The following is a 12,050-nucleotide window of genomic DNA, read 5'->3' as shown; positions in this document are numbered from 1 at the left end:
AAAATCTAGCAATGCAGGTATGTACGGACTGGCGTAGGGTAGCATACAATTGCAGAGGCATGTTGTACATTAGCACAGTGTTACATCGACTTGCATACAGTAGTGGAGTGTTGCATAGAGCACTGCGTCCAGTGCTCTACAGCGAATGCCCGCAAAAAAAGTTAAATGTTTAATTTTTTGGGGGGGATCCATTTCGTGTACTCCTTTGCGTCCCTCGGCATATTGCCACATTGGGCTGCATAACCTCAGCATAGGGCTGCATAAACTTGGCGTAGTCAGTACGTCGCATTATGCAACTCTACGTTGGCCCAGTGTGAAAGCAGCTTTAGAAATCACATCAACCTACTATCCCTGGTTCTCAAGACCAGGCACCTAAGTGGCTCTACTCTACTCTTTTCTACTCTTCTATATTACTCTTCCTTTTTAGATAAATATAACTTAGTATACTAGCATAATTCCACCTTAGAAGTGGAATATATAAGATATACCTTACTGAATTTTCATGCACATAAGTATTCACACCCTTTGCTCAAAACTGTGGTGACGGACCTTTGGCAGCAATTACAGCCTCAAGTCTTCTTGAATATGATGCCACAAGCTTGGCGTACCTATCTCTTTGCAGCACCTCTCAAGCTCTATCAGGTGTGATGGGGAGTGTCGGTGCACAGCCATTTTCAGATTTCTCCAGAGATGTTTAATCAGATTCAGGTCTGGGCTCTGGCTGGGCCACTCAAGGACAATCACAGAGTTGTCTTGAAACCACTCCTTTGATACCTTGGCTGTGTGCTTAGGGTCACTGTCCTGCTGAAAGATGAACCATCACCTCAGTCTATGGTCAAGAGCGCTCTGGAGCAGGTTTTCATCCAGGATGTGCCTGTACATGGCTGCATTCATCTTTCCCTCAATCCTGACTAGTCTCCCAGTTCCCGCTGCTGAAAAATATACCCACAGCATGATGCTGTCACCACCATGCTTCACTGTAGGGATGATGCCTGGTTTCCTCCAAACATGACAAATTTTGAGGGAAAAAATGAATTTATTCCGTTTTAGAATCAGGCTGTAACATAAAATGTGGAAAAAGTGAAGCGCTGTGAATACTTTCTGGATGCACTGTATAATATTATGAACTGTCTTCTCTTTTCACTGAAAAGCACTTTGGTTTTAAATGAGCCATATAAATAAAACTAACTTACTTGCAATCTGTTTCCCTTAGCATAAAAACAGAATCGAATTATGTGGTGTGAGTGTGCAGTGCCTACAAAGTAACATCACAAACACTTTAATGAAATATAACTCATGTTATTTAAATGACTGACAGATGCCACCTCACTGCCTTCTGACAGATTAGCTGCACTTGCTAATTACCCTTTTTCACTCATTAATATGGGGATCCTAAGCATGACACTTTAGAAAACATTTCAGTCCTCCGTGTTAAAATCCCGTGGTTTTGCTCGGAAGACGTGTATGTGGTGTGGCTAATAGCTTTTAGCTGCTGAAGCTAGCCGGGCTATCCTTCCTACCGTCTCCGCTCCGGTCGGCTGCGGCCCGGCTGCCTGTCCGCCCATCACTCCCCTGAAGAAATTCATCTTTCCGGACGACTTCTCAGTCCCGTATTAAGTGTCTAGTCTTCTGAAGAACCCTGCAAACTCGCTCCTTACTTAGTTTAGTTAATGCCAGAAAACGATAGAAAGGAAAGAGTGTGCAAAATGTTATTTTTCACAATGTAAGCAACCGGAACTTCACAAATGTGGAAACACTGCGCATGCGCGAAAACGTGGTGATACGTGGCTTGGAGTTCTCCATTGATGTGTATTATAGCAGCTGGATGAGCAGAAGCCGTGACTGGATCGTGCAATCAGCCGCCGTCCGCCATGTTGCCACTCTCTTTGCTTGAGATTAGTCATCAGATTCACTGCACAGCTCAATTCCACTGAAGTTGGGACATTGTGTGAAATGTCAGTAAGGACAGAATACAATGATTTCCAAATCCTCTTCAACCTATATTCAATTAAATACACCACAAAGACAAGATGAATGCTGAAAGAATACCTGTTTGGAACATTCCACAGATGAGTGTCACGACTGGGTATAAAAGGAGCATCCCCAAAAGGCTCAGCCATTCACAAGCAAAGATGGGGTGAGGATCACCACTTTGTGAACAACTGCGTGAAAAAATAGTCCAACAGTTTAAGAATAATGTTTCTCAACATTCAATTGCAAGGAGTTTAGGGATTCCATCATCTACAGTCCATAATATAACCAGAAGATTCAGAAAATCTGGAGAACTTTCTACACATAAGCGGCAAGGTCAATAACCAACATTGAATGCTTGTGACCTTTAATCCCTCAGGCGGCACTGCAATCAAAACCAACACCATTATGTAAAGGATCTTACTGTGTGGGCTCAGGAACACTTCAGAAAACCATTGTCGGTTAACACAGTTCGTCGCTACATCTACAAGTGCAAGTTAAAACTCTACCATGCAAAGCAAAAGCCATACATCAACAACATCCAGAAATGCCGCCGCCTTCCCTGGGCCTGAGCTCATTTGAAATGGACAGATGCAAAGTGGAAAGGTGTGCTGTGGTCTGATGAGTCCACATTTCAAATTGTTTTTGGAAATTATGGATGTCGTGCCCTTCGGACAAAAGAGGAAAAAGACCATCCAGAATGTTACCAGCACAAAGTTCAAAAGCCAGCATCTGTGATGGTATGGGGATGTGTTAGTGCCCATTACAATGCCTATATATATATATATATATATATATATATATATATATATATATATATATATATATATATATATATATATATATATATAGTGGTGAATCCGAGAGCAAGAATTTGTACTCAAACTCCCATCAATGTGTCAATGTTTACAATGTGCTTGAGCAATAACAGGTGAAGGTGCTCATAAACTAAGTTTCTTAAATATTTATTACAACCACTCTTAAAACTTCAGTTATCTTTATAATTTTATTACTGGTGAATTTTATAATTGATTTAGATGAGATATACTCATTATCTCACAGGAATATACCACAATTATCTGGGAACTACTTTTTGCGCAGGAATTTATCAAACACGTCGGCCGCGGGCGCGTACTAACACAGAATACCCAGAAACTGGCTACAAGTTCGGTCTAAACGATAGCGTTCACTTTTAGCTTGCCATAAGCTAAGCTAGTGGCGCTTATGAGAGTGTGGTAAAGTCCACTAGCTTCAACCCATTTGTGAAGTGAATATTTAACAAACTCGTAATCTCGTAAAAGGGTACTGCGATTACAAGAATATTTGGCTTTTTTACTATCAGGTATGTTACTGATATTTTACCACGATTTTCAAAATATTCTCCAAGCTTCTGCTGTGGTTTGTGAAATCTTGTAACAGTCTTTTCAGTCTTCATAAATTTCATGTAGTTTAATTGTTCTGAGTTAATGCATAATTTGGTTTACGATTAAAAGGAAAATCATTCCAGGTCCAACCTCCACATCATATTCTGTTATTTCAACATCATCATTGACGGTTCAAATGAAAAGTTGAATACAGGGTCATTTAAATGTCCACTAATTTTGAGACATTTTGTTCCAGGAGATGCTGAAAATGTATCATTAGATAAAAAATTAATTTGGTTTCTGGGATTCCACGGGGCCCGGGACCCCGGCTCCTGGGGACCTATGCCCCCAGACCCCCTGCAAATTTTCCTCAGATTTCACAATTTTCATTTCACAGCCCTGAGTATTGGAATATTGTCGAGTATATTGGAGTACCATACCATAAAACTGGTATGGTATGGTATGGTATTTACAGATAATTGATGAGTGCACACAGAAGATTGAGTACTCAAGAAGCATGGATGAATACAGAGTGAGTATCAATGAATTAGTGACTGAGTATTGATGAGTACTGACAGAGCATTGATGAGCACTCATTGTGCATTGATGAGTACCGAAGGAATATTGATGAGTACTGATGGCGCATTAATGAGTACTGATGAGAATTGATGGATACGGTTGGAGCATTGATGAGTACTGGAGGAATATTGATGAGTACTGATGACCATTGATGAGTACTGATGTAGCATTGCTGAGGACTGAAGGAGCATTGAGTACTGATGTAATACTGATGAGTACTCACATAATACTGATGAGAACAGAAGGAACATTGACGAGTACAAATGGAGCAATGGTGAATACTGATGGAGCATTGATGAGTATTGAAGGAATATTGATGCGTACTGACGTAATACCGATAAGTGCAGATGGAGCAATGATGAGTACAGAAGGCGCATTGATGAGTACTGATGGATCATTGATGAGTACTGATGGATCATTGATGAGTAAAGAAGACGCATTGATGAGTACTGATGGATCATTGATGAGTACTGATGGATCATTGATGAGTACTGATGGATCATTGATGAGTACTGATGGATCATTGATGAGTACAGAAGGTGCATTGATGAGTACAGAAGGTGCATTGATGAGTCTAGATGGAGCAGTGATGAGTACTGACGGAGCAGTGATGAGTACTGACGGGCCATTGATTAGTACAGATGGAGCAATGATGAGTACAGATTGAGCATTGATGAGTGAATGAATGAGTTTATTCTGCACACAATTCAACAAAAAACTCATAACAAAACAACTTTACAAAGATCCCGTGTGGCAGAAAAGGTGAGAGCAGACGCAAAGCTTATAAATACCCACCCCTTATACTAAAAACATACAAAATATATACATGCATGCACACATCAACACAATTTCATAAATACATATCTACACAATCACATATATATTTTATCACTAAATCAAATCAAATCAATTTTATTTATATAGCACCAAATCACAACAAACAGTTGCCCCAAGGCGCTTTATATTGTAAGGCAAAAGCCATACAGTAATTACAGAAAAACCCCAACGGTCAAAACGACCCCCTGTGAGCAAGCACTTGGCGACAGTGGGAAGGAAAAACTCCCTTTTAACAGGAAGAAACCTCCAGCAGAACCAGGCTCAGGGAGGGGCAGTCTTCTGCTGGGACTGGTTGGGGCTGAAGGAGAGAACCAGGAAAAAGACATGCTGTGGCGGGGAGCAGAGATCAATCACTAATGATTAAATGCAGAGTGGTGCATACAGAGCAAAAAGAGAAAGAAACACTCAGTGCATCATGGGAACCCCCCAGCAGTCTAAGTCTATAGCAGCATAACTAAGAGATGGTTCAGGGTCACCTGATCCAGCCCTAACTATAAGCTTTTTCAAAAAGGAAAGTTTTAAGCCTAATCTTAAAAGTAGAGAGGGTGTCTGTCTCCCTGATCTGAATTGGGAGCTGGTTCCACAGGAGAGGAGCCTGAAAGGTGAAGGCTCTGCCTCCCATTCTACTCTTACAAACCCTAGGAACTACAAGTAAGCCTGCAGTCTGAGAGCGAAGCGCTCTATTGGGGTGATATGGTACTATGAGGTCCCTAAGATAAGATGGGACCTGATTATTCAAAACCTTATAAGTAAGAAGAAGAATTTTAAATTTTCTTCTGGAATTAACAGGGAGCCAATGAAGAGAAGTCAGTATGGGTGAAATATGCTCTCTCCTTCTAGTCCCCATCAGTACTCTAGCTGCAGCATTTTGAATTAACTGAAGGCTTTTCAGGGAACTTTTAGGACAACCTGATAATAATGAATTACAATAGTCCAGCCTAGAAGAAATAAATGCATGAAGAAGCTTTTCAGCATCACTCTGAGACAAGACCTTTCTAATTTTAGAGATATTGCACAAATGCAAAAAAGCAGTCCTACATATTTGCTTAATATGCGCATTGAAGGACATATCCTGATCAAAAATGACTCCAAGATTTCTCACAGTATTACTGGAGGTCAGGGTAATGCCATCCAGAGTAAGGATCTGGTTAGACACCATGTTTCTAAGATTTGTGGGGCCAAGTACAATAACTTCAGTTTTATCTGAATTTAAAAGTAGGAAATTAGAGGTCATCCATGTCTTTATGTCTGAAAGACATTCCTGCAGTTTAACTAATTGGTGTAGGTCCTCTGGCTTCATGGATAGATAAAGCTGGGAATCATCTACGTAACAATGAAAATTTAAGCAGTACTTTCTAATAACACTGCCTAAGGGAAGCATGTATAAAGTGAATAAAATTGGTCCTAGCACAAAACCTTGTGGAACTCCATAATTAACCTTAGTCTGTGAAGAAGATTCCCCATTTACATGAACAAATTGTAATCTATTAGATAAATATGATTCAAACCACCGCAGCGCAGTGCCTTTAATACCTATGGCATGCTCTAATCTCTGTAATAAAATTTTATGGTCAACAGTATCAAAAGCAGCACTGAGGTCTAACAGAACAAGCACAGAGAGGAGCCTGAAAGGTGAAGGCTCTGCCTCCCATTCTACTCTTACAAACCCTAGGAACTACAAGTAAGCCTGCAGTCTGAGAGCGAAGCGCTCTATTGGGGTGATATGGTACTATGAGGTCCCTAAGATAAGATGGGACCTGATTATTCAAAACCTTATAAGTAAGAAGAAGAATTTAAAATTCTATTCTAGAATTAACAGGAAGCCAATGAAGAGAGGCCAATATGGGTGAGATATGCTCTCTCCTTCTAGTCCCCGTCAGTACTCTAGCTGCAGCATTTTGAATTAACTGAAGGCTTTTTAGGGAACTTTTAGGACAACCTGATAATAATGAATTACAATAGTCCAGCCTAGAGGAAATAAATGCATGAATTAGTTTTTCAGCATCACTCTGAGACAAGACCTTTCTGATTTTAGAGATATTGCGTAAATGCAAAAAAGCAGTCCTACATATTTGTTTAATATGCGCTTTGAATGACATATCCTGATCAAAAATGACTCCAAGATTTCTCACAGTATTACTAGAGGTCAGGGTAATGCCATCCAGAGTAAGGATCTGGTTAGACACCATGTTTCTAAGATTTGTGGGGCCAATTACAATAACTTCAGTTTTATCTGAGTTTAAAAGCAGGAAATTAGAGGTCATCCATGTCTTTATGTCTGTAAGACAATCCTGCAGTTTAGCTAATTGGTGTGTGTCCTCTGGCTTCATGGATAGATAAAGCTGGGTATCATCTGCGTAACAATGAAAATTTAAGCAATACCGTCTAATAATACTGCCTAAGGGAAGCATGTATAAAGTGAATAAAATTGGTCCTATCAATCAATCAATCAACTTTTTTTTTTATATAGCGCCAAATCACAACAAACAGTTGCCCCAAGGCGCTTTATATTGTAAGGCAAGGCCATACAATAATTATGAAAAACCCCAACGGTCAAAACGACCCCCTGTGAGCAAGCACTTGGTAACAGTGGGAAGGAAAAACTCCCTCTTAACAGGAAGAAACCTCCAGCAGAACCAGGCTCAGGGAGGGGCAGTCTTCTGCTGAGACTGGTTGGGGCTGAGGGAAAGAACCAGGAAAAAGACATGCTGTGGAGGGGGGCAGAGATCGATCACTAATGATTAAATGCGGAGTGATGCATACAGAGCAAAAAGAGAAAGAAACAGTGCATCATGGGAACCCCCCCCCACAGTCTACATCTAAAGCAGCATAACCAAGGGATAGTCCAGGGTCACCCGATCCAGCCCTAACTATAAGCCTTAGCGAAAAGGAAAGTTTTAAGCCTAATCTTAAAAGTAGAGAGGGTATCTGTCTCCCTGATCTGAATTGGGAGCTGGTTCCACAGGAGAGGAGCCTGAAAGCTGAAGGCTCTGCCTCCCATTCTACTCTTACAAACCCTAGGAACTACAAGTAAGCCTGCAGTCTGAGAGCGAAGCGCTCTATTAGGGTGATATGGTACTACGAGGTCCCTAAGATAAGATGGGACCTGATTATTCAAAACCTTATAAGTAAGAAGAAGAATTTTAAATTCTATTCCAGAATTAACAGGAAGCCAATGAAGAGAGGCCAACACGGGTGAGATATGCTCTCCCCTGCTAGTCCCCGTCAGTACTCTAGCTGCAGCATTTTGAATTAACTGAAGGCTTTTTAGGGAACTTTTAGGACAACCTGATAATAAAGAATTACAATAGTCCAGCCTAGAGGAAATAAATGCATGAATTAGTTTTTCAGCATCACTCTGAGACAAGACCTTTCTGATTTTAGAGATATTGCGTAAATGCAAAAAGGCAGTCCTACATATTTGTTTAATATGCGCTTTGAATGACATATCCTGATCAAAAATGACTCCAAGATTTCTCACAGTATTACTAGAGGTCAGGGAAAGGCCATCCAGAGTAAAGATCTGGTTAGACACCATGCTTCTAAGATTTGTGGGGCCAAGTACAATAACTTCAGTTTTATCTGAGTTTAAAAGCAGGAAATTAGAGGTCATCCATGTCTTTATGTCTGTAAGACAATCCTGCAGTTTAGCTAATTGGTGTGTGTCCTCTGGCTTCATGGATAGATAAAGCTGGGTATCATCTGCGTAACAATGAAAATTTAAGCAATACCGTCTAATAATACTGCCTAAGGGAAGCATGTATAAAGTGAATAAAATTGGTCCTAGCACAGAACCTTGTGGAACTCCATAATTAACTTTAGTCTGTGAAGAAGATTCCCCATTTACATGAACAAATTGTAATCTATTAGACAAATATGATTCCAACCACCGCAGCGCAGTGCCTTTAATACCTATGGCATGCTCTAATCTCTGTAATAAAATTTTATGGTCAACAGTATCAAAAGCAGCACTGAGGTCTAACAGAACAAGCACAGAGATGAGTCCACTGTCCGAGGCCATAAGAAGATCATTTGTAACCTTCACTAATGCTGTTTCTGTACTATGATGAATTCTAAAACCTGACTGAAACTCTTCAAATAGACCATTCCTCTGCAGATGATCAGTTAGCTGTTTTACAACTACCCTTTCAAGAATTTTGAGAGAAAAGGAAGGTTGGAGATTGGCCTATAATTAGCTAAGATAGCTGGGTCAAGTGATGGCTTTTTACATGATTGAGCTAGTGCCTTGCTACAAGTATTTGGGTGTGCTGATTGACGACAGGCTTTCTTTTAAGTCTCATATAGAGAACCTGATCAAAAACTAAAGCTAAAACTGTTTTTTTTTTTTTATCGTAACAGGACATGTTTTAGCTTTGCTGCTAGGAAGAATTTAGTAGCTGCCACCTTTCTTCCTTTATTGGATTACAGTGACCTTATTTATATGCATGCCCCTGCTAATTGTCTCCAGTCTTTGGACTCTATCACGGTGCCCTGAGGTTTGTTACATGTTGCAAAACCTTCACTCACCATTCTACTTTATATAGCAGAGTTGAGTGGCCCTCGTTGGCTGCACGTTATCTCTCACACTGGCACATTTTTATTTACAAAGCAATCTTAGGTTTACTCCCCCAATATCTATGTGGCTACATTTCGAGAACCCAGAGCACTTATTCCTTGCGTTCCAATGATTGTTACTTGCTTAATGTCCTCAAAATTTGTATTGAGTTAGGTAGGCAATCCTTCATGTACTTCGCACCTGCTTCCTGGAACTCACTACAGAGAACTTTGAACTTGAGGGAACTAACTTCTCTTGGAAAATTTAAAAACTTTATGAGGGACATAGTATCTGCCTCATATCGTTCTTGTTCCTGCTTATGAAGGCCCCATATTAACTCTATGATGTGACCAGATTGTATTTTGTCTGTTTTACTGATGTCTGATTCTATGTTCTCCTCTTCAATGCTCTTGAAACTTTGTTTTAAAGCTGCTTTCTTGGCCAGGCTTCCCTTGGAAAAGAGACCTTTGTGTCTCAATGGGATTGACCTGGTTAAATAAAGTTTTAATAATAATAATAATAATAACAAATGATACAGATACCAAAACAATAAGTGGTTTATTGATCAATGATATCAGTGACCACTTACCAATTTTTATAGTAACAGAGCTGAATTTAAATACTAAATGGAAGGAGAAAATATAATATCAAAAACGTCTGCAATCTGAAGAAGCTATTACCGCCCTAAAAAATGATTTACGTCTGCAGGATTGGAATTCCATTTATACAGAGAACGATGCCAATTTAGCATATGTCGAACTTGAAAATATATTTCTTGATATAAATAACAAAAATTGTCCAATTCTACATTGCAGTGTAAATAACAAGTATAAGGCCCATCCATGGATAACAAAGGGACTGCAAAAGATGTGTAAGAAGAAAAATATGTTATATAGAGAGTTTATTAGAAGTAAATCAAGAGAGGCTGAGATTAAGTATAAGTACTATAAAATAAATTAACAACTATTATGCGGAATTGTAAAAAAAAAAAATCAAATTCTAAAATTCTAAATGATAATAAAAATAACATAAAGGAAACATGGAACATACTGAATAGTATTTTAAGAAATAAACCCAAATCAAAGAATTACCCAACTTACTTTACTGATCACAATAAAGATGAATATGACATGAATCAAGTAGTGAACAGTTTTAATAAGTTTTTCGCTAATGTTGGGCCAGATTTAGCAGCTGACATTCCACAAACTACATGGGTAAACCAGCAATTAATTGAGAGAAATCTGTATACTATATTTCTTGGCTTGGTTGATGAGAGGGAAATTCTTATGTTAGTCAGCACATGTAAAAGTAAAAAGTCAGCTGATCATAATGACGTACATATGACCTTATAAAGCAGATAATTCCAGAAATTGCTAAACTATTAACATATATATTTATTAAATTGTTTCAAACAGGAATTGTTCCAAATGGTATGAAAGTGGCAAAGGTGATACCTTTATTTAAATCTGGTGACAAACATCTTTTTACTACAGGCCTGTGTCTTTATTGTCACAATTTTCTAAGATACTGGAAAAAACTTTACAATAACAGACTGGATAAATTTATTGAACTTCACAACCTGCTTGATGACAGTCAATATGGGTTCAGAGCGAAAAGGTCCACTGCTTTGGCTTTGTGCAATGCAATCGAAGAGATCAATAAACATGTGGACCAAAGGGAGATAGTAATAGGTCTATTTATTGACTTAAAAAAGGCTTTTGACACAATCAATCATAACATATTATTTCAAAAGTTGGAACTTTATGGGATTAGAGGAGTGGCTCTGAATTGGATTAAAAGTTATTTGCAAAACTGGAAGCAGTTTGTTAAAATTGGGGACTGTTGTTCTGCATTTCTGGACATCATTTGTGGGGCTCCCCAGGGCTCTGTGCTGAGAACAAAATTATTTATTTTATATATTTATGATTTATGTAAAGTTTCCAATGTGTTTCAAGCAATTCTCTTTGCTGATGAAACAAACTTGTTTTGTTCTGGAGAGAATTTGCAGCAATTATTGTTTGATTTGAGAACTAAAATGATAAAGTTGAAGAGTTGGTTTGATATGAACAAACTGTCATTAAATTGGTCTAAAACTAAAATGATGTTATTTGGAAATTATAACCAGGATGTACAAATACAGTAAATTATATTTTCTAGATATGTATTCAATGAATATGGTTGAGTTGTGTTATATGTAGATGTTGTTATACTGGAACCTTTGTTTTTGTTTTGGGGGGAGCAGTTTGGAGAAATATTTGACTTCTTTTATCTGTAGCTATGTGCTGCTGTTGTTCAGATTGTGTTGGATATAAATGTTTATAAACAGGAATATATGCCTGGTTTGATTTGAGTTTATACGGGGGGCAGGCGTTGATAAGCGTTGCTTCTGCTTACGCCTTTAGGCACCATTTTTTGTTTGTTTCTAATATTTCTTTTCGCCTTTGACTTTTCAGAGTTTGGTTGTTAAGCGCCTTGGGGCAACTGTTTGTTGTGATTTGGCGCTATATAAATAAAATTGATTGATTGATTGATTACCAAATACAGCCACTTGATGTGTAGTTTCAGGTTTATCTTAAAGAAACGATTAAACAGTGTGAAGTATGAGCACTGTGTATATTATTGCACACTAAATCAGTTGACTTTTTGTGAATATTTGAAATATTTTTTTTAAGTAGCTTGAGTACAAGCTACTTTTACACTGAAAGTTTTCTTTTTGTCTTCCTGTCATAAGACGGAAATGACGT

The 12,050-nt window shown here is 38.6% G+C and overlaps 1 protein-coding gene across 2 annotated transcripts in view; it reads right to left on the bottom strand.

The window, feature by feature from the left end:
* Positions 1 to 1,742, bottom strand: part of uso1 (USO1 vesicle transport factor) — a 39,074-nt gene extending 37,332 nt beyond the window's left edge. For both annotated transcript variants that reach the window (XM_034187715.1, XM_034187716.1), the window contains exon 1: positions 1,521 to 1,742. In XM_034187715.1, the coding sequence (XP_034043606.1) occupies positions 1,521 to 1,586 (66 nt within the window). In that variant the 5' untranslated portion in view covers positions 1,587 to 1,742. The remainder of the gene's footprint in view (positions 1 to 1,520) is intronic.
* Positions 1,743 to 12,050: the final 10,308 nt, after the last annotated feature.

Source organism: Thalassophryne amazonica, chromosome 15 (genome assembly GCF_902500255.1).
Source record: "Thalassophryne amazonica chromosome 15, fThaAma1.1, whole genome shotgun sequence".
NCBI classification, from domain to species: Eukaryota; Metazoa; Chordata; class Actinopteri; order Batrachoidiformes; family Batrachoididae; genus Thalassophryne; species Thalassophryne amazonica.
This window is presented reverse-complemented; position numbering and strand designations above follow the sequence as displayed.